This window comes from Callorhinus ursinus, unplaced genomic scaffold (genome assembly GCF_003265705.2).
Source record: "Callorhinus ursinus isolate GAN/ISIS: 27379988/994484 unplaced genomic scaffold, GSC_fseal_2.0 scaffold6, whole genome shotgun sequence".
Lineage (NCBI taxonomy): Eukaryota > Metazoa > Chordata > Mammalia > Carnivora > Otariidae > Callorhinus > Callorhinus ursinus.
Window position 1 is genome coordinate 64,982,904 of NW_027397068.1, and position 23,642 is coordinate 65,006,545.

At 44.3% G+C, this 23,642-nt stretch overlaps 1 protein-coding gene across 4 annotated transcripts in view; it reads left to right on the top strand.

The window, feature by feature from the left end:
- Positions 1-23,642, top strand: part of MTHFD1L (methylenetetrahydrofolate dehydrogenase (NADP+ dependent) 1 like) — a 185,235-nt gene that overhangs the window by 50,999 nt on the left and 110,594 nt on the right. For all 4 annotated transcript variants that reach the window (XM_073894092.1, XM_025866325.2, XM_073894090.1 and 1 more), the window contains exons 13-19: positions 866-912; positions 5,765-5,872; positions 6,741-6,815; positions 8,054-8,156; positions 12,608-12,684; positions 19,358-19,498; positions 22,367-22,435. In XM_073894092.1, coding sequence (XP_073750193.1) covers positions 866-912; positions 5,765-5,872; positions 6,741-6,815; positions 8,054-8,156; positions 12,608-12,684; positions 19,358-19,498; positions 22,367-22,435 — 620 coding nt within the window. The remainder of the gene's footprint in view (positions 1-865; positions 913-5,764; positions 5,873-6,740; positions 6,816-8,053; positions 8,157-12,607; positions 12,685-19,357; positions 19,499-22,366; positions 22,436-23,642) is intronic.

Below are 23,642 nucleotides of genomic sequence, written 5' to 3' on the forward strand. Positions count from 1 at the left end.
TGCTGCGATTACTATTTGTTCTTGGCACTTTGTGGGTTTTAACAGAATAATATTTATGTTACTGTCACAGCTGTTAATAAGCCCTAGCTCATTAAGTACTGATAACTCATAGGATGTCGTACATTATGCGGCGGAATGAGCACTAAACTCGGAGCAGGAAGGCTGTGGTTTAATTCATGGCTGTGTCGTTTACCGCTGGTGTGACCATTAGCCAGTTGTCACCTCTCTGAGCCACATCTGTGATCGTGCAAAATGGTTTATAGTATCTGGCTTACTGGGTTGTGAGGACCAAATGAGAGAGCATATAAAGAACATGGCACACTATAAAAATGACAGGATGCGGAAGGTATCACTCTTGTTTAAAGAAAGCAAAATCTTTTTAATGTAGTAACTGTACTATTTTGAGCAATAGTCAGCATACCAAACCTTACATACTATTATCTAAAATCAATTGACTGAATTTTATAATGTGTTAGTCTGAGTTCACCAGATGGATTTTTTCGAACAAAGTTTTTTGGTACTTCAAGCGTGTGCAATTTAGATAACACGGAGCTGCATAGATCTGACAATAAATGAACAAAATAATCTCATGTTTGCTGTAATGACATTTGCTATATTATTTTTACCTTTTTTTTTTTAAACCAAGAAACTGAAGTCCTTCCATTGCATAGTTGGACAAAGTCGGGACTTTTTTCCCCTTTTATTCTGCTTTGAAAGCCAGTTAATATTTTTTACTACCTGTTGTTTCATCTTGGGGGGGCAGGCCTTCCTGCTGGGTTTGGGGAGCTGTGTCCCTAGGACGCCGTTCATCCTGTGTAGCTGTACTTGGTGAATGATTTCAAATGGTACCTGCTCTATTGTTCAGGAGGCGCTGCAGGTGGCGGATATGCCCAGGTCATCCCCATGGAGGAGGTAAGATCTCAGCGAAAAACATGTCATGTGTCATTGTTTTTCCTTCCTGGAACCTTTTTTCTGGGCGCCATAAGCCCAGGCCCACAGTCCTTTATCCTCAATCCCAGAATCCTAAAGGCTCTGAAAACCAAAAACATTTGCATGACTTACAGTGGCAAAACCTGACTTTTACTGTTATGAGCTATTTATGTCTATGGCATTTGGTGTAAATATTCATGTATTTTGCTGCAGATTTGATTAATAGATGCCAACCTAGACCCTGCTTGGGGTGTATTATTAAAAAATTAGAGGTATATCACACTATGTTTCTAAATTACCAAAAATTCTGAATCCCAAACCCCACATGGCTCCAAGGCTTCTGGGTAAGAGAGTGGAGACGTATCTCCTCGTCAGCCATCAGTTATACTGCCCAATTCAGGGGGACTTGGACTCCTCCCTTGGGCAAAGTGAGACTCCAGAATAGTTCTGAAGAGGGGCGCCTGGGTGGCTCAGATGGTTAATTAAGCGTCTGCCTTCGGCTCAGGTCCTGATCCCAGGGTCCTGGGATCGAGCCCCACATTGGGCTCCCTGCTCACCAGGGAGCCTGCTTCTCCCTCTCCCTCTGCTGCTCCCCCTGCTTGTGCTCTTTCTTTCTGTCTCTCTCAAATGAATAAATTAAAAAAAAAAATCTTTATAAAAAACAAAATAGTTCCTAAGAAAAAATGGGCAAAAGGGCCAAAGATGTCCATTCTTCTCTCTGCAAGAACTCCCACATAACCACCCCCTTATCCCCTACATCTGACCAGCTGTCCAGGTCTCATCACCTCTGCTCTCTGCACTGGCCTCTTAGTTCTGGTCCCAAGAAATCTTCCCAAAACCCAAGTCTGAGCCGGTTGCTTCCCTGTTGAGTGTATTTCAGTAGGTACTCCATCACTGTCTGTGCAGTGTAGCGAGGCAGGGCCTCACATGCTGCTCCAGCCTCCCCGTCTCAGGTTCCCACGGGCCACCCTCCCTCTCCCCACTTCATCATCTCTGGATTCCAAGCCTGGAGCGTTCTTCCCTTCCCGTTCTGCCCTCCCTGTCCGTGCCTGTCCTTCTCTAGGTTTTGTTCTACCCCCCAGATCCCCTCATATTCTGTCGCTCTTATCCAGTTCCGTAGGCCATGGTGAGTTAGTGGCCATAGACCCAGCACTCAGCCCAGCGCCCAGTGCACAATAGAGGCTCACTAGGAAATGTTTGTTGGTTTCGTTGAGTGAATAGGAAAGGTGTTTACCTATGAAGGCCTGAGTGTCAGGGAAGCTTCAGGGAAAATCTGGACACTTCTCAAGTATTGGGGGTGGGGTGAGAAAGAATAGTGCAGGGCATTGCTGAAAAGATAGCCCCGAGCCTCCCATCTGAGAGAGGGTGAGTAATATTCACAAGCCAGGAAGACCCAGAGCCAGGAGGCCAGGTTGGGGAGGTGGAATACAAGGAACATGCCCAGGGGAATGGCTCGAGAATTTCTGCGCAGATATTCAAAGGGCATTGGTGTCCTGCTGTCATATGGCATCAGCTGCATGGCTCAGACTTGGGGCAAACTTGAGGCATATGATAGTTGTAACTGCCTTATGATCGTTAAGTAAGCCAGAAACAATCAGGCAGTTTGTTCCTTGAGTTCCAAGACCTCCCGTATCTTCTTCATCTCCCTATCCCCAGCTCTGAGCACAATGCCCGGCACTCAGACCACATTTGTTGACCGACTGCATGAATAGACAATGTGTACCAAAAGAACTTTAATAAATAATCATAGGAAGATGTTTGAATAATTTCCAGATGGGTTGAGGAATTGAAGGTGAAAATACTAAGACTTGAAGGGTGAGAAGGAGCCAGGGTTGTGCAGAATGTGGGGGAAGTATCCCAGGCAGTGGCACCTGCTCGGTGGACAGCACTGAGGCAGGAAGGGGTTTGGTCTCTTCCGGGGACGAGAGGCCAACAGCGTGTGTCCATGGGCCAGCAGGGGTGGAGGGAGTGAGGTATAGAAATGGACGGGAACCAGCTCTTTCAGGCTACGAAGTTCATGGCCAAGAGCCTGGGTATTATTTGAATATCATGGTCTGCCATGGAAGGGATCTTGGCAAAGTAATAATATTGATATAAACTGAGTTTTATAAGAAGAGGGCTGACTAAAGTGCAGAGAACAGACTGCTAGGAGTCCAGAGCAGATGCTAAGAGTCTAGTAAGGAGGCCCAGGGGAAAGATGGTGCTGTGGCCCAGGGTGGTGGCATTGAGGACAGAGAAAGGATGGTCGTGCTGTAAGACATGTTTGCTGGGTTTGCAGAATTAGATGTGGGGAGTGAGAAAGGGGGGGGACGTCCAATATAGTGGGCTGAGCAACTCCATTTATTGAAATGGGGGGGGCAGAACGGCTGGGTGGCTTAATCAGCTAATCGTACAACTCTTGATCTTGGCTCAGGTCTTGATCTCGGGGTCATGAGTTCAAGCCCCCCATTGGCTCCACACTGGTCATGGAGCCTACTTAAAAAAAAAAAAAAAAGGATCAAATATGGAGGATGGGGTCAGCAGGGAGTCTGCTTCTGCCTCTGGCCCTTCCCCCTCTCATGCTCTCTCACTCTCTGTCCCTCAAATAAATAATAAAAAAACAAAATCTTTAGGACGCCTGGGTGGCTCAGTTGGTTAAGAAATGGAGGATGGGGGTGGTAATGGCCATGTGGCTGGAGATGCAGGGGCAAAGGGGTTTGTGGTCAGAAGAAGAGAAGCCTGTTTGGGGCCAATGGGCACCCCAGTGCATATCAAATAGGCAGCAGGAAAGAAAAACAAGCCAGTTGTAACGTGAGGGAAGGATTCAATAGAAACATCAGAAAAGAAATATTAACGAGCGAATGACTGTTTATTTTCACTAATAATCAAATTAATCTACATTAAAACTACTACCAGGTATTTGACTTACCAAATTGACAGAGTTGGATTTTTTTTTGATAATAATAATACTAAATTTTAGCAGCGAGAGATTGAAATATACTTTTATACACTGCTGGGAAGCAGATGTTGGTAAAGCTCTCCTGGAAGGCAAGTAAAAATATGTATCAGGTGCCTTAAAACAGTATCATACCTTCTGGCCCAAATAAATCCATTCTTAGTTTATCCTAAGAAAAAACTGGCTGTGTGTGCAAAGATTTAATTTTAAGCTATTTTCACACAGCTTGTAGCATTAAAAAACAAAACAAAACAGGGAGACCATCTTAAATGTCTAACAATAGGATATCATATTAACTATATTTTGAAGACTATTTAATGATGTAAAGTTGCTAGTAATATTAACACTAAATATAAAAGTTAAGGTGTAGGGGCACCTGGGTGGCTCAGTCTGTTGAGTGACTGACTCTTCATCTCAGCTCAGGTCTTGATCTCATGGTTGTGAGTTCGAGCCCTGTCTTGGGCTCGCACTAGGTGTGGAACCTACTTAAGAAAAAAAAAAAGCCAAGGTATAAACTGTTATGGTGTTATGATCTTGATATTAAAAATGACAAATTTTAGGGGTGCCTGGGTGGCTCAGTCGGTTAAGTGTCTGCCTTCGGCTCAGGTCATGATCCCAGGATCTTGGGTTCGAGCCACACATCGGGCTCCCTGCTCAGCGGGAAGCCTGCTTCTCCCTCTCCCACTCCCCCTGCTTGTGTTCCTTCTCTCGCTTTGTCTCTCTCTGTCAAATAAATAAATAAAATCTTTAAAAAAAATGACAATTTTATAAAATATACATATGTAATTTTTCATATTTTCTACTGATCATATACTTTATTTTATAAAATGAGGTTTTAACTAATCAGCGGGTGTTTTGGGGGTGGTACTTCAATTCTTTCAAAAAGCAATTTTGGTGGTATTATCAAGATCTTTTAACCACACTGCTGGAAATATATGGCTTATTAGCAACTAATTTAAAAATATTATTTGCATGTATTCTTTGTAATTGTAGCCTTCTTTGCAAAAGTGAAAATTTGGTAGCAATTTAAATGTCTGGACATAGAAGACTGAAAACTTTTGGTACATCAACTCTATTATACAGACCCTATGAACTATAACTCTATTATACAGACCCTATGAACTATAAAACAAGATTATTACATTAAAATATGTAGTAATAAGTTCTAAAACAAAAAGTTACCAAATGTATTATAAGCATTCTGAGTCTACAAATAAGAAACATGCATGCACCTGAGACTGGAAGGAGAATAACTGAATAGAGTCTCGAGGGTGATACATGTTTTTTACTTCTGTCATATTTTATATTATTCTATTGTTACTGTTTGTTTTACTCCCTGCCTCATTTTAAAGTATATCTGACATGACTCTATTTTCTAAATCATAAAAACAATGCATGAAAACAAGGGCCACAACATACTTTATGTGGGGATCATTAAGGCCATCAGAATGTCTCACCCTTAACCCAGGAACAAAAGACGAAAGAATCTGTGGTGAGCCAGTCCGCTTAAGAGTTCTCTGGTGTTGGGGCGCCGGGGTGGCTTAGTTGTTAAGCATCTGCCTTCGGCTCAAGTCATGATCCCGGGGTCCTGGGATTGAGCCCCGCCATCGGGCTTCTGCTCAGCGGGAAGCCTGCTTCTCCCTCTCCCACTCCCCCTGCTTGTGTTCCCTCTCTCGCTGTGTCTCTCTCTGTCAAATAAATAAATAAAATCTTAAAAAAAAAAAAGTTCTCTGGTGTCAAGTGGAAAACTCTGACATTGATTTTTTGATGTAGGCTGTTTTGTGGACTTAGCTCATTATAAGGGTATGTGTAATTAGTGCAATAGTTTATTTGTTCAGAAACCCCTTGTTTCTGTGCTTGTCGGAGACAAGTAGAAGGATGTTTTCATGTCATTTATAGTTCAACCTTCACTTGACCGGGGACATCCACGCCATCACCGCTGCCAATAACCTGCTGGCCGCCGCTATTGACACAAGGATTTTACATGAAAACACTCAAACCGATAAGGTGAGAAAGTTTCCTTGTTGGCCCATCTGGACATCTTAGCCTGGGATTTCCGGATTCTTAAGAAGTTCATGGGAAAGCTTTAGAGTCTGTAAACTGTCTGAAATTGTATTAAACATTTTGTGAACTCTCTATGTCCTTATTTCTTGGGGAGAAGATCCATACTTGTGGTCAGATTCTCAAATGAGTTTATGACCCCTGCCACGTTGTTGGGTGAATTATGTTGTACGTTTTAAGGCAAATATTCTTTGAGACAGGACTTCAGTTTTAAAAGCAGTTGGTAGACCAGTTCTCTTCATTCTGTCCAAAGGTCTAGTTTCTGCTCTGTACTAAGGGGATTGGAAAGATACCTTTTTAAGCCTGTAATGTTACGGGTAGCCATTCTAGATGTGCTGTGAAAGAGATTAGACCCCCTTTTTGGGCTGCAGGTGCATGCAGCTGATGTAAACACACACCTGATGGGGATAGAGTACAGATGCTAATTCCTCAGAGACGTAGGCCATGGATAAAAGTGGGACTTTCTGGCCTATTTACAAGGGTCCTGACTTCCTCCAATGAAAGTAATCCCTTGTGAGTTTTGGAAGCCAAAGATAGATATTAATTTGATGGTTGTGAGGCTATGTAGATAAAGAAATATTTATATTTATGCAAAGTCTTTTGCAATGTTCCTTATTTCAGATCTAGTCAGATTTATTAAAAACGATAGAACTTAAGGCTACATTGCTTATATTAGCCAAGAATTTTAATAGGGTCTCTAATCTAAACAGTTTGGTTATAAATGTGATGAACTTTGTCATATCCTGTGAATTATCCAAGTTCATAGTTGGCTCTTAAGCTTATGTGGTGTTTTATTTTTGTTTTGTGTTTTTAGGCGCTGTATAATCGACTTGTTCCTTCAGTGAATGGTGTCCGAGAGTTTTCAAGCATTCAGCTTGCTCGACTGAAAGTAAGTTTGCAGTTAGTGGCTCTTCAACAAGAAAATAATCCTAGAGGCAAATCAGAAAAATGATCAAAGCCAGCAATTTTGAACGTGATTTGATTTGGGTTTTCAGACACTCTTTGGGGAGTTACACTCTAGAGACAGAACAATGTAACGGAGAGAAGAGAACCCAAAGCCTCAGACCTGCCGATGCCAAAGAGCAGGTGGACAAATTAGTTCCCCTTTAGAGGTCTTAGTTCCTTCACTTATAAACTGAGAGGACTGCTTTGCAGATCTGCAGTACCCTAGTCAACGGGTACTCAATCAAATTTCTGAGAGTTCTTCTCTTTCATGAATTTTCTTTGATTTCGAGGAAGTAAGATCTAGCCTCTGAAAATGTATCCCTGTGAGGTTTTATTGCGGGAAGATGCAGAGGTTGTCCTAGTAGAAGCGGTCTTAATTCTCACCCATATTATCATTTCCTAGTTCTGTTTGTTGCTGTTCTACTTATCACATTGACTCCCCCCGGCTCTTTTCAGAGACTAAAAACTAACTTTAATGGTATAAGCAGCAGCCACCGGTGAGTGATCATTGATTTTAAAGACTCACCCCTGCTTCTTCCTGAACCACGTTTGGTCTGTTTGAGAATACTGTACAATATACCAACCTCAGCAGCCACAACATACGTCATTTCTGTTGGCGTTTGTATTTTCAGGTTACTTTCTTACACTTCATTATGAACTTTCTTAGAATGTTTCCTTTACAGAAAGAGATGCACTGAGAGTTTTAATGCTTTTTTTTCCCCACAGTGAATTAGAGATAACTTGTTTAAAAAAAAAAATAGGTATCAACTTGACCTGAGTTACTGGTATTTGTATTTGAAAGAAGAGCTAATGAGCTGGAACATCAATTATGTGAACAGCAGTCGATGTCCCTTCTGAGTAGAGCGTGTGGCCACGCAGCACAGTCCCGAGAGTCTCTGTGTCCTAGCAACCACGCCTCATTTTCATGTCATTTTAGGGTATATTGCAAATATCCGTGTCCTCCATTTCGGGGATATTGGGGCATCTGTTTAGGAATTGGCCTAATCTACAATTTACTCAAAGTTCAGTGTAGTTTGGGTGTTTTTTATTGCTGTTGTTTTGTTCTTAGTTCAGTGTAGTTTTAAAAAGACTTTCCAGTCATGGAAGAAATAAAATAAGAGGGATAATTTGGGTTACATTTTGCTTTCTCTTCCTCACATTTCCCCCCCCCCTCATCGTTAGAAACTGGGAATAAATAAGACAGATCCAAATGCACTGACGGAAGAGGAAATGGGTAAATTCGCCCGTCTCGACATCGACCCCTCCACCATCACATGGCAGAGAGGTGGGTGCTGGCTGCGGGTCGGGATGACATTTACTCATCACTTTCCCAAGCACCCGGTTTCGTTTCTTCCCCTCAGGCTCGCAGACGGACCCGGAACCCCCCCGGGGGCTGCAAGCACAGCCCCCCCCTCAGCCTTGCCTCCCGTTGTGGAGGCAGCGTCACTCCCCGTCTTGCCCCCGCTGCCCTGCTTGGTTCTGTCCCATTCACTCGCCCTGACACGCGTCCAAGGAAGATGACTTCGTTTTCTCCTCCGCGGCTGGGAACGCGTGACGATGCTCCGAGCGTCTCGGGAGGGTTAGGAGGTGGTCTGGGTTCCTGACCTTCTGCCTGTTCTCCTCAGACCTGCCCACTCGCCTTCCTCCTTTCTGCCCACTTCCAGAACCTTTTTTTTATCAGATGCCTGACGGATTGCAGTTACCTTGTGATAGAAGTTCTTGTGAGCACTGCCATCTCCCAGTTCAGTAGGTTTATAACACAGAGATGTTGTTTTGTCACCTCTTTGCTCAGAAGCCCCCAGTGTGTTGATAAGATCCTGTGTGGGGCCCAAGGGCCACCACAACACTTGGCCGGAGGCATCGCCGCGGTGTGGCCCCAGGGGCTTTTCCTCCCTGTCTGCTTTCCAGGCAGCTGGGCCTAACCTCGTCCTTCGCTCTGTCCTCCCACCGTCCCCACCCTGTCTCCTGGCCTAGACTCTCCCGGACACAGCCCGGGTCCGCCCCGTCATGAAGCTTCCCTTCTGAGAATCCACTTAACCAGTTCGTTAAGAACTTAGTGTTTTCCCGCAAACGGTGAGGTGGAGAGACAGACACCAGAGACTGAGTCTTAGCTCCACCATGTATGAGCTGTGCAGTTTTTAATGAACGGCCTACTCTGTTTTCTCATCTGTAAAACGGAGTAATAATTACCAGCGTCTGCCTTGCGTGGCTCTCCTGTAGCACAGAGTGCTTTGCAAATTCGCCGGTGCTGCCCAAGCCATCAATAGATGCCACAGTGGGAATAGTTGCATAATGGAGTTTTCTGAGTGTGGGTCTCCCAAACTGAAGGAGAGTAACATCATTTTGGAAACTCAAAAAAATGTTTCATTTAGGTCCATAGGTTTTAGATCCTACCGGCTTCATTTTTAAGTAGCATGTTCCATTTAGTTGGCTCTTTGTTGTGATGGTAATTTTAAATGGATCTAGAATATTCCTTTGTAGATGAACCACAATTTATTATTAACAGACATACATCAATTGTAGTAATGGTTATGAACATTATCAGCATTTTATTGGGAAGCCTACTGACTTTTTTAAATAATGGAAGTGGCAACTTTTATCTTTTTTTAAATTTTTTTAAAGATTTTATTTATTTAGTTATTTATTAGAGAGAGAGAGAGAGAGAGAGAGAGAGAACCAGTAGGGGGAGGAGCAGAGGGAGAGGGAGAAGCAGACTCCCACTGAGCAGGGAGCCCGATGTGGATGATCCCAGGACCCCAGGATCGTGACCTGAGCTGAAGGCAGCCAGGTGCCCCTGGAAGTAACAACTTTTAAAAAGTTGTTCCAGATAAATACTAGAATTATATGATTGTTTGTGGCATGAAAGTGAAGAAAATGTTATTCGTGTAGACAGGCAACCTGGATCGGAGGAGTTTAGAATGACGTTTGCTAAGTAGTTTGGCTCTCACGCTCATGAATTAATATAAAAAAATGGAACTCTTTATCATGTGAATTTAGGACATTTAATGTAGGGTCTTTTTCCTTTTTTTTTTAAGGCAGTATGAGATTTGACCTAGAAATAGTGTAACCCTTGTGATGAGGTTAGGTCCTTATATGATTTGATAACTAGAGGGGGACACTCGGGGACGGCATGGGGCTGAACACCTCCTCTCAGACTGTATGGATGGTGTGTATTTATGTAATGGCCACCCTTTCTGTCTCTGTAAGAAATGTAACTGGTGGTTCTTTCATCCTGTGCCTCCCATCAGACTATCAGTAGCTTATATAAGTCCTCACTGCCTGGCAACAATGTGGGACCAGAGCCCGTAGACTATTCCAGAAACAATTAACCTAAAAAGAAGGAACAGTAGCCATCGAGTCATTTTGTGGTTCCTAGAAGAGCATGAGCCCCTGCCTCTCTGAGCACCGTCCCAACCCCAGCCTTCCCTTCCCCCTGTCTCATTGGTTCATCCGCCTCCAGGCCGTTAGCCAAGGTCCCACAAGCCTCAGTCACCCTCAATGAGGTGACATCAATTACTGGTTCCCAGCACTGCCCCGACAACCTTGCAGGGAATCATGACAGATCTTCCACCTAAACCAAAACAGTGGCCCTGCCCGTGACGGAGTACCTTGTACCGCCCAGACCTGAACCGCTATTATTGTTCAGGAGGCCGCTAGGCGCACCCTGGGTGTTCCTCAAGACCCGGGCAGCACGGTAGTGCCCAAGGCCCCCTTCAGACCCACACTCCCTTGCACCTCCCTTATCTCCCCTGTGCGAGTCAACGCCTCCGAGCAGAGACTGCCGTCTTGTTCATCTTTGCATCCCTGTCCAGCTTGCGTGGGACCTGCCACAAAATTGGCCCTCAGAAACTATTCCTGGAATGCATATGTGCATTCTGCATTCCACCTTTAGCTCTGTCATTGAGAGGCCGGGAATTAAGCATCACTAACTTAGGGTTCCTTTCTGGTATCTATGTTGTGTGTAGGAGTTTAATTTTCATGCCTCTTCCATAGCCCTGACACAACCACATGCCTCCCCCGGCCATGAACATCCGAAGCCCGCTGGGCTGTGAGGCGCCCCGCTCTGCCAGGACCCCACTAAATGCACACGCGGGCTTCCGATGCCCGTGCTTCGAGTGGATCCTGCCAGCCTTTTTAATTTTTTTCTTTTTGGCTTGTTTGTGTTCTCTTTGCTAAATAACAGCAGCTGAATTTCCAACACAAACATCATACCCTTCTTATGCCAAGATTGCGTATCCCACACATAAGACTGTGCCACAGGTCTTGGGAATAAGTACTAGCTAGTGAGAGTTTCGAAAAGTGTTCCTTTCTCTGTATAGACTCTGCTTGGACCTTAAAATCATCAAGGCTTTTATGCGTTTGATGCGTGATGTTTGTGCACTTGAGTGGGTTAGTGTTGAGTGTGTGCGGGAGAGAGGGCGTGTTGTATGGAGAGTGGGACTAGCTGAGTCAGGGAACAACAGGTGGCCAAGGTGGGCAGGCCGGCTGGTGCTTCGTGTGTGAAAGAAAAGGTTAACATTTTTCATCCTACAGATGCTCTCAGTCCCAAAATGCAGAATTCTTGTCATCATTTTTGTCAGTGCTATATAATGCGTTTAGTAAATTGGCTGTACGCTGTCACGGTGGGCAGCTTGTTGTTTGAAGCCACATGAATTATTAATGAAACCTACGTCCTTCTTGCTGATTTCCTGCCATTGTAATTTTGGTTTTCACTCAACAAACCTAGTTTTTACAAACAAATACAAATCAGTGCAGTTCGGACCAACCAGTGAAAGCCATACAAAGAATCAGTGCCTGCTTTGATCAGAATTGACTTCTCCCCCCAACACACGTTACTACTTTATTTATTGTATTGGGGTAAAATATACGTATCATGACATTTTAACCATTTATGAGTGTGCAGTCCGTGGTGTTAAATATGTTCACAAGGCTTATGGAGGTTATACCATCTCCAATGTCTATACCCGAAACCTTTCATCATCCCCAAGAAAAACTGTGTACCCATTAAACAATAACTCCTCATCCCCCCTCAGCCCCTGATAACCACTGTTCCACTTTCTCTCTCTCTGAATTTGGTAGTTCATCTAAGTGGGATCATACAATGTTTGTCCTTCTCCATCTGGCTTATTCCACTATGCATAATATTTTCAATGTCTATCCATGTTGTTCATTCCCTTTGTTTTGGCTGTGTAATTTCTACAGACCACATTTTGTTTATCCATTCACCTGTTGGTGGACGCTTGGTTGTCCCACCTTTGGGTGCTGGGAATAATGCTGCAGTGAACATGAACGCTCAAAGATGTGTTCAAGTCCCTGCTTTCAGTTCTGTTGGTTATATACCTAGGAGTGTCATTGCTGGATCTTAATGGTTGTTCAGTGTTTAACCCTTTCAGAAACGAATTGGCTTCTTCTTGTGACTCAGGTTCAGTGTAAAATGTGACCACTTCAAAAATGGTTTTCCTTTACTACCTAGTCAGAAAATGGCACTCCATCCTCACCCCCACCCTGACACACTCTATCATATCACCGCCTTTATTTGCTTACGGCACTTACCCCGGAGTGATATTTTCTTGTTTATTCGATCCCTCTCTATGTCTGTTCACCGGAATGTCAGCTGCAGCATAGCTAGACTTTGTCTCTTGCTCCCCACTGCCTCCTTGGCACTCAAAACAGCTCTAGACACATGGGGCAGCCAGTCCATACTTGTGGATTGAAGACACTTTTTCTCTTTTTCAGTATTGGATACAAATGACCGATTTCTACGAAAAATAACGATTGGGCAGGCACCCACAGAGAAAGGGTATTCCCGGCAGGTACGTGACATTTCTTCAGGGGAATGGCTTTGTTCTTGCTAGCATTGATTTATACCAGCCCCGAAGCTGGTTCTCTGCTTCTCTCTTTTCGGACGTCCACCTGCAGTGGCCAGGGGGTTTCTCATCATTTCAAGGTGTTGCTTCCCATCCCTCAGCAGGACTGGGAGAGGATCAGGAGGCAGGAAGGCCCTGGTATTTTGTTACCATCCTTTTCCTGGGTGACTTCAGTTGTAGTTCTGGGAAGAACCACTCAAGGTGTCTTTTGAATATAAATCTTTACATATTTTATTGCAAATCCACCAAGTTAATACTACATCTGCTTAACAGCTGAAAAAATAAAATCTCAGGGGCGTCTGGGTGGCTCAGTTGGTTAAGCAGCTGCCTTTGGCTAGGGTCATGATCTCCAGGTCCTGGGATTGAGCTCCGAGTTGGGCTCCTTGCTCAGTGGGGAGCCTGCTTCTCCCTCTCCCTCTGCCTGCTGCTTCCCCTGCTTGTGCTCTCTCTCTGTCAGATAAATAAAATCTTTAAAAAAAAAAAGAAAGAAAATCTCAAACACATTACTCAAGTCTCATAAACCAAAGAATAAACACCCCATTATTTGTTTAATAGCCTGAAGTGTTTTCAAGGATTACATCTTGTTACCCAAATGCAGAAAATGCAGAAGGTAAATTATGATGCTCACCTTCATTTCATGTGGAGAAGGATGCTTAGGGAACATAAAATCATTCTGTGATTTTTCAATCAGGTGTAGCAAGCCTCTAGAGTATAATAAACTTCATAGATGGTATTAGATTCATGGCCTTTACGTTGTCAAATTTTTATTAGTGAAAAAAATAATCACTTTTCCTATAATATTCAGTTCTCATACCTAATAGACTTTTGGACCATTCGAAATTTTGAATTAAGCAGCAAATCTGAGAATTGAATCAAGACGAACTAAGCCCATGTACCTTCCCTCCCTGCTCCTCTGTATCCTGGAACTTGGACCCATGAACTGATTTCCAACAGTTAGTCCACATCCATGCTAGGAAACCAGAATCATTGCCATATAATTTCAGGAAGCTTCTGAAAGCTTGGAAGATGGAGTTGGATTCGTGGAGGAAAGCACAGCCCCAAACATGATGGGAGTGTTTTAGGGGTCTCTACATTCAAAGGCAAGAGATGTCCTACTTCAGAGTTAGAGTGGGCCTGCACACCCGTCAGCGTCAGTGGATGGGGACAGCTCCCGAGAGGGAAACAGGCAGCGTCCCGGGACACCTATGCTGAGCTGCAGCACGGGATCCTGAGTGTGGTCCTGAGGCCCGTGCCTCAGTGTACCGCCCAGCCCGGGGGACCCCTCAAGTCACAGTCAAAACCTTGCGTGTGTACTGTGCCTCCTGTAGGCAGTGAAAAGCATCTTTCTCAAAGGAAAGTAGTACATTGTGGCACTTTTTTTTTTAAGATTTATTTATTTATTTGAGAGAGAGCACGAACAGGAGGGGCAGAGGGGAAGGAAGAGAGAATTTCAAGCAGACTCCCACTGAGCGTGGAGCCTGACGTGGGGCTTGATCTCAACACCCTGAGATCACGACCTGAGCCAAAACCAAGAGTTGGACGCTCAACCGACTGTGCCACCCAGGTGCCCTGATTGCAGCACTTTTTTTAAGGAAAGGGCAACCTTTTCTCACCTCGCGGATGGCATCCGAAGGACTAGCCATGGCCCTGTGAGTGTGCACAGGCCTGGTAATGGAACATCGGCGAGTCCTGGGTCCTGCGCTCTCTGATCTCTGCAGGTAAGCTGGGGTCGTCAGAAATCAGGGCCACTGACAGGTAAAAAGGCGGATCAAAGCCAGGCATCACCAGCATCAAGAGTAAACGTGCATCACGAAACGTGACACCAAAGCCAGCAAAGGGACGCTCACAATGGCCAAGGAAAAGAAGATGGCACGTCCTGTGGGAGGAGTCTTTACAAGGAATACCGTCGGTATCCTCAGAAGCCTGAGAGGGCCTTCATACAAGGAAAAATGCCTGCTGCGAAAAAAAGAGGTGACAATCTTGGAAGGAAAACCATGAAGTGAAAATAAAAATCGAGTTTGTGGACTGGATGAGAGAATAAGCCTTAAGTGAATCAGAGAGGGCAGGGCAAGCCTAGGAATTCTGTCTGAACACGGTACGAAAGGGAAGGCTGTAGCAAATGTAAAGAAAAAGGCCAGAGGCATGGGAAACCTATCAAGAAGTTCTAATAGGCATCTCATAGGAGAGAGAGCAACAGACAGGAGGCAAGAAGGTGCTCAGGGAAGTAACAGCAAATGCACCGGCTTGATGGAAAACATGAATTTGCACATTTGAGACCCTAACAAGGGCCACGCAGGATGAGTGTAGCACTCACACCAACACTAAGGGTGCAACAAAATTCCAAAGAACTGCCGCAGACAAAAAAGTCCTGGCCGGTCCCTCAGGATCGAGCCCCGGGCGGGCATCAGACTTCTCACCAGCAGCACTCACTGCAAAGTGGCCCTGGGAAATGGATTCCGACTCCTGAAGGAAAAGGAGTTTTCAGGCTCCTTGAGGAGAAGAAAAGCAACAACAGTCGGGCGCGCTGAGTAGAAGATGCAAAAGCAGTAGGGACAAGTCGGACGCGTCAGCAGCCACTGCAGGTGTGAATGTCACAGACGTGGAATGCAGAGACCCGAAAGAAGAGACCGTTTTGACATCATAAAAAGTTAAGCTCTTGAACATGAGAAGTGGACACATAGAAAAACATCAAAAGACCAGTAACAGAGTGGGAGGGAATGTTTGCATTAGCTATAATGAAAGAGTAATGCACCAGACTTAAAAAGAGCTTCCACGATGTGCTACTCCCATACTCTGCGCTCCGTGCGGCCTTCACTGCTCACCTTTACAGCCGGGGCTGCCTGGGGGCGCCTGGGGGGGCTCAGGCGGGGGGAGGGCGTCCGCCTTCAGCTGGGGTCATGATCTCAGGGTCCTGGATGGGGCCCCGCATCGGGCCCCGCTCAGCGGGGAGTCTGCTGCTCCCTCTCCCTCTGCCCCTCCCCCTGCTCATGCGCATGCTCTCTCTAATAAATAAAATCTTAAAAAAACAAAAAACCAGGACTGCCTGTCCCACAACGCCCTCTTTCCTTTGCCTGCACTCTTTATCTTGCATACTTTCTGCCTCTCCCTCCTCAAACCTGAGTTTTATAAGGGCAGGGGTTTTATTGTCAGAGCTGCGCACTTTGTTATATAGCAGTAGTTAGGTATTCGATAATTGCTCAATAAATGCATAGAATAAGAGCAGTTTGTAAACACAAATAAAATGCCAACAAGTGATCGTAAAACTGCAAGTTAAAACAATGAGGTACTATTTACCCGTGAGCTTATAAAAACAAATAAATTAGTACTGAATGGTACTGAGTTTACAAAGAAGTAGAGGCGTTTATACAGTGTTCGTTGGAGTTTAAATTAGTAAAGTGTCTTGGATGATTGTTTGTTTGTACTAAGATTTGAAATGACCCAAGAATTCAGCTTTAGGATATAGAAAAAGTAAAGGTGGAGGAATTTTTGATCATGTGCAAGAAAAAAAAAGTCTATATATAGGGATATTAATTGCAGTATTATTTGTAATGGTGAAATTTGAAACAGTCTAAACATCCATCAGGAGGGGCAGTTACATATCTTCCGTACATCATTCTGTACCATAGATACGGCAGGTGGAAATATTATAGTGCCCATAGGGGAAGTAGCAAGTAGAGTTCTCATCCCAATTGGGAAATGGAAAGGTTAAAAAAAAAATTACACATGAAAATAATTTGAAGTCCGTATAGTTAATCCAGGGTATATTCAGAAAAAGCCAGCATATGTGTTCCTGTATGTATATAAACACAGAATGGAAGCTGGAAAGATGTACACCAACTTCTGACATGAATTACTTCTGAAAAAGGGTTGCAAATGAGGGGGGATTGGTAACTAAGCCCTTTCACACTTTCTCCAAGTATTTTTGTACTGGAGAGATGAGAGGTTAATAATGGCTGGGATTTGAATGCCTGTTAAGTGCCTTATAATCATTACACATAGTGCATCTAGTTTGTAAGTCTGGTTTACAAATGGGAAAGGCAGGCATATTATCTTCAGTTACTTACCCAAGGTTATATCTTGTATTGCTTTATGCATACATCTATTTTTAAATAAAAAGATTATATTTACGAGCTTTAATTATTTTCTTTAACCATAAGACTCTATTGACTTTTTTTTTTTTTAAAGATATACTTATTTGAGAGAGAGGAAAGGGGGGCAGGGGAGGAGCAGAGGGGGAGGGAGACTTCCTGCTGAATGCAGTCCGATTCGGAGCTCGATCTCACCACCCAAGATGATGACCTGAGCCAAATTCAGGAGTTGAACGCTCAACCAACTGAAGCACTCAGGCACCCCTGACATATTTTTATGTTAGTAAAGGTAGATCTGTATCATCGTTTTTAACGGCTCTGTTCCTTCTCTTATGGTGTACTATAACCAATTCAGCCAGTTCCTGTAAATGGACACTTGGAGTACTTGTTATGTTGGACTATTATAAGCTGCAGGAACATACACACATATTTGTGTGGATTGTCTGATGATATCCTTAGGACACATTCCCAGATCTGCCACTGAAGAGTCAAAGAAGAAGATTCCCAATGTTGATACATGTTTCAACATTACCTTCCAGAAAAGCCATGCTGATTCACATACATCCAACGTCACATATCGTTCTTTGTGTAAATTTGTGAAAAACAATAAAAATCTCTGTATAATTCTGAAATACTTTATTTGCAAAACAAAAATGAGCAGCCTGATAATAGGTACATCTTTCGGTCAATAAGATTAATAAGTGGGGGCGCCTGGGTGGCTCAGTTGTTAAGCATCTGCCTTCGGCTCGGGTCATGATCCCAGGGTCCTGGGATCAAGTCCCACATCCAGCTCCCTGCTCAGCGGGAAGTCTGCTTCTCCCTCTCCCACTCCCCCTGCTTCTTTTCCCTCTCTCGCTGTGTATCTGTCAAATAAATGAATAAATAAAAAAATAAAAATAAAAAAATATTTTTTAAAGATTTTGTCAGAGAAAGAGCGAGCAGAGAGAGAGAGAGCAGAAGCAGGGGGAGTGGCGGGCAGAAGAAGCAGGCTCCCCACTGAGCAGGGAGCCCAATGTGGGACTCGATCCCAGGACCCTGAGATCATGAACTGAGCCAAAGGCAGACGCTTAACCCTCTGAGCCACCCAGGGGGTCCCAATAAGTGATATTTAAATTGACCTAATTTGTTTCATTTTTCATGTTTTTCAAGGTACAGAATTTTGAAGTTATAATGACTACAAATGTAGAGCTTATATGTGTATTATAAATGCTACTTAATTACTTATATAGTTAATATTTTAAGAGTATCTCTAGTTTCATGTTTTGCATAGAAAGCCTCAGAATTTTCAGGCGTTTTTAATATGCACTGTTTATAATGGAATAGTAGTATAGAGAATCCTAAATATCATACAATGAAAAGTCACTGGTGTTTGGAATGGGTTATATTGAAAATGTAATAATTGAGCATAGTTGTATTTGACTTTCAGGTAATATTTTTTCACTACATCCGTGACTAATGAAATCTCACCTGGAAGTAGCCAGAAAGCTCCTTATTTCATTTCCTTTCTTGTCAGTGACAGCAAGGGACAATAAAATGTTTCTAAGGTGTGACCCCTGCCCATTTCCTCTCTATGTAAGCTTGCATTTGGCTGCCGCACAGACCCCTTGGGAAGAAGAGAATTCAGGCAGAGCTGAATGAAGTGATCTTGTCCAGTGGCTGAACTATGAGGAGGAGGAAGGCATGTTCCTCATTTCTCTTGTAGTTCCTGTTGGACCGTGTACAGCCTGCAGTGAGAGCCAGGAGAGGGACTAGGAAGGCCCAGACATATTTCACAGAAAGTCGCTTCTGTCCAGTGTTCATTGCTGGGCACTTCAAGGTCTGATGGGGCCAAGCCCCCATGGGCAGCGGAAATTTGATTCTGTGTCACCTTTTGACTTGGGGGGACTATACACGACGGGCTGTCCACACTGCCGTATGAAGCTCTGACTCTGGGAAACTGGCCCCAGCACCATCTCTCACTGTCTGCTCCTCATCTCTTTGCTGGACAAATGCCACCCCTTGGACACACCAACGATAACAGTGGAGACAGCCAGCAGGTGTTTATTTAGGGGACATGTACTGAGTGCCTGCTGGGTTTCACACCCCGTGCTCCACGCTGGGGACTCAGGAGTAAAGCCTTCCCAAGGTTCTTGCCTTCGTGGCACCACTTTCGGTCGTGGAGAGACATGCGTCAGACAGACAGTCGCATTAATCATTAATTACGTGTCTGAGACATGCTGCAAAAGCCAACCACAGAGTGCCACGGACGGGGGTCGCAGCGGTCCAGCCAGGCTGAGTCCTGTTCAGCAGAACAAAATCAAAGAAGTGCCTGGTCACCAGTAGAGAGCCCGCCCCAGAGGGCACCAAGCACGAGAGCGTGCATGTGTCCAGCACTGCAAACACTTGCCAATGCGAGATTGACGCTTTGAGGCTGGGCCCCCCCCCCCCCGCCCCCGGCCTTCAGGAATTTAATTGCTGAAATACCACTCCTGGTGCAAATGGATGTCCAGATGGCACTGTCGCTGACCAGTACTTCTGCTTTGGCTTTTCAGGCACAGTTTGACATCGCAGTGGCCAGCGAGATCATGGCAGTGCTGGCCTTGACTGACAGCCTGGCGGACATGAAGGAGCGGCTGGGAAGAATGGTGGTGGCCAGTGACAAAAATGGGCAGCCCGTGACAGCAGAAGATTTGGTGAGTGTGTCTATCTCAGGAGCTCGAGAGAGCTCGCCGTGGCCCTGCCCTGTGTTCAGGAGAATTGGAGGTCTTCTTACCAGCATGTGTCGTAGAAATCCCAGACCACGTCTACACTCACATTTTCCCCTCCCAAGCCTGTTTGTCTTACAGCGTCTATAATGTTCTCGTCCCTGGCTGCAGCCAAAGTGCGTGACATTTATTTCCTAAGCCTTCCAGGACTCTTGGCAGCCCTGATCTGTGCTCTCTGCGCTGGGCGGGGCAACCTCTTAGCTCACGGCTTTTTCGCAAAGGGCCATCGTGCCTGCTTTAAATGGAGGACAAATCGCCCCTTCCAATGAATAAGAAAGTGACTCCACCTGTATGAAAGGGAAGGTAGAGTGAAAATTGGCCCTGGCTTGTTTAATTCTGTGCTTTATATTTGGGTGTCGCATTATGACACCAGATCTTCCCCTTAATCCGTTTTACTCATCTAGCTCCCTTTTGAGTGCAACGATGCCTTCTATCAGCTTTCTGGGTATCCTGGCGCATCACTTCCTCTTGTGAGCGCTCATTCTAATTTGGCATGCTCATCTTTTTTCCTCTTTGTAGTTACTTTGCTGTTAACTTAAACCCCGTTGGTGGTATAGCTGTTTCACATGTTTGTGCGTAGGTAGGACGTAGGCGTTGGGAAAGCCATTAAGCACTCTGATCTTCAGCTAACTCTCCCACATACGGCTCACGTACCGTGATGGCAGCTAAAATGCACGCTGATAGTTGGAAACGGAAAAGGCAAATTAATATTTTAATTCTGAGGGCTTAGGATGTAATTGGAATCCTTTGCCAGAGTGTCTTGATTACTTTTTGGCTGCTTTTGGAGAGATGAATCTGACTGACTCATCTTGTAGGTCTTGTCAGCTCAATTAGGTATTTTATTAGCAGCCCCTAGGATGCTTTATGTAAAGCTTGATGAGAAAACCCAAATCCAGGTTGCTGTAAAGGTACTGTTTTTTAAACATTACGAACATTGCAACATTTCTACATAAACTAACATATTATGGTTTCTGTATCAGTATATTTCCCTGTGTCCTCTTAATCTTGGGTATCAAATATGCATCCGAAATAGTCTGAAACTTAATCTGCAAATATGATTTCCCTACATTTATTTTTGCGTGTGTGTGATAAAAACCTCAGATCTGAAAATAAATCCCAAGTTTACTCTTTTTAGTCATCTTTTGTGTCTCTTGTTTACCAAAAGCGCCTAACTTCTTCTGATTATGTTTTATCCAGCTGGAACTCTCAAGAGCTGGTCTTTTGTGGAAAATTGAGGGAGGATTTTAGGAGCTTCTGTCTTTTGGTTTCACTACTTTATAATTTTTTTATATACTCTGATTTGGCCAAAAGGACTTACGTATTGCCATGAGAATTCGAGTAGATGGCTCTTAAACGTTTCTCCTAAGATGATCGATTTTGGCATCCTCTGGAAGAATGTGTGCAGACTCTCTCCCCCTGGACTCGGGATATGGAACAGGTGCAGGGTTCAGGGTGACCATGACAGCCGCAGAGCTACTCTCTCTTCTTGGGCTAGAGGATAGTCAATGTGTTAGAAGGAACATAAGATAAGAGATGTCCCAGGAAAATAAGCAGGTGCACACTACCTGAGGCAGTCCAATCGAAATGTCCACCTTCCGTCCTCCTCTAGTTTCTCGCTTATACTGGGAAGTATAAGCAAACACAGCATCCAGAAAGCTCAGCGGACGTCTACTTTGCTGTCTGCTTTGTGTGAAGAATAGAGAACTAATTTCTTTGAGCCCTTCCTGACCAACAGCTTTCACAGTAAAACATCCTCATATTATTTGTAATAGGTAGGTGACATTTCTTATACTTTGTACAGGAAAGCAGAAAATAAATTGGATTTTCCTGTAAACCTTACACCCTCAAGATTCTGCCACCTGATGTGTTGAGATCCGTGACGTGCCCTGTTTATCTTTTCAAGGCGATGTTCCCACGGCGCTTTCTCATTGTTGCCTTACGGTCCTGGTGTTTTGAAGGCACTTGGCCGGTGTCTGTTGAAAAGGTGGAAGGGTTTTGTATCGTGGGTTTTGTTTTCCTAAAGCTTTCCTTGTGGCCTTTTTTTGGCCCACTTTTTCCAGCAGTTCTCAGATTTCTCCCCTGTTTCTTCCTTCTCCCATCTGTCTTTTCCAGGAATGGGAAACGGGGGCGCAGTGGGAGCCCCACCCAGAGCTTTGCAGGCTTGGGGGAGGAGGCAGCTGCATTTTATGTGCAGGTGACATCAGCTCTGTTTCAGGCAGACAGACAGCCGGAGGCACGGAAAACGAGAAGCTTTTCCAATGTAGCCGCTTCCTGAGTGCCTTCTTTCTCTGTGGGATGAGGCATTGGGAAACCAGTGGTTTCTTCGTTGCTTTTAGAAAAATGGGTGCTTTTAGACCTTCCCCTTTATCCCTCTCCGTTTCCTGCTCAGTCAACAGCCTGATTTTCCTACTTTATCTGATTTCTTCAGGCAATAGCATAATCTCTGGTAATGAAAAAATAATGTGCGTGATTGCCAGAAGACACTTTTAGGCAGACTGAAAGATCTGTTTTATGGCAAGCCTCGTAAACACCATCAAGGAAGGTTTTCTTAAAAAAGGCGAGGACTGCTAGTTCCCCATCACGTCACATCTTAGAATGGTTGACTCCGTTCAAGTGGGGGAGAGAAGGATCCAGCCTGTGTCCCCTGCAGCTCGGAGGTGAACGCAGCCTGCGGGAATGCCCACCTGCGAGGCAGGCTGCTCAGAAACGGCCACGAGATTCACCTTGGCACGGATGATCTTTTGTCAACAATCTAAAGCAGGTTTTGTTTTGTTTTGTTTTGTTTCTCTCCTTTAGGGGGTCACAGGTGCCTTGACAGTTTTGATGAAAGATGCAATAAAACCAAATCTGATGCAGACCCTAGAAGTAAGTGATTTTCTTTTTATAGAAATTGTTGACATCAGAGAAAGATAATTATCATATGATCTCGCTGATATGCGGAATTTAAGAAACAAGGCAGGGGATCATAGGGGAAGAGAGGAAAAAATGAAACAAGGCGAAACCAGAGACGAAACCATAAGAGACTCTTAATCTTAGGAAACAAACTGAGGGTTGCTGGAGGGGGTGGGGGGATGGGGTGGTTGGGTGATGGACTTCGGGGAGGGTATGTGTTGTGCTGAGCACTGGGTATTGTGTAAGACTGATGAACCACAGACCACTACTCCTGAAACAAATAATACATTCTATGTTAATAATTAAAAAAAATATGTATTGTGATAAATTAAAAGTCATAATAGCTGCTAGTATTGAATTAAGTCTCCAATTATTTTTTATATATTAAAAAACATTTAAATATTTAAAAAAAGAAGAAATTGTTGACATTGCATTCATCGCATTGCGTGTGCATCCCCACACAAAGTGAGCATTTCCAGCCAATGTGAGCCCACAGGGAGCATCAGAATAAGTCCTTGGACATCCGAAAAAAGTTAGAAGTGTATGTATAGATTCTTTCCTTGGGTAATGCAGTAGAAACATAAAAATTCTGTATCTAATATGTCGGTAAGTTGTGGAGCGATGTTTACGTGATGTTTTCTGTTTTGCCTTTTTTTGGACTTAGCTTCTCATAATCATTAGGTTTAGGGTTTTTTGGTTTGTTTTTCCCAAGCAAAACACAGAGTATATGCTGAGAAATGCTTCCCAGGAAAACATGCTGTACCCCCCTGTCATTAGATTTACCCTGCCCTTGCCCAGGGCACAAGTAGATTGGAGGAAGACAAGCAGAATCTCCATCCATTTATTCATTCAGCCGATAGAAAGCTCAGTTTGAATGTACCCTCTGCCATTTACTGACTGTGACCTTGGCCAAGTATTTGCTAATCTCAGCCTCTGTTTTCCCCCATGTAAAATGGTGATAGTAACGAAGACTTACTTAGCCGGGCTATTGTGAAGATTGAGTGTTCACTGAACCCATGACTTGGGCAGGCCTTGCAGTAGGAGCTTAGGACAACAAAGTCCCGCCCTCTTGGAGCTTGTCCCTTAGTGGGGGAGACAGAGGATAGAGAAATGAGTCAGTACATAACATGTCAGCTGGTGGCAAGGACTGAATTAGAAAAATAAGAGGGAATGAGAGAAC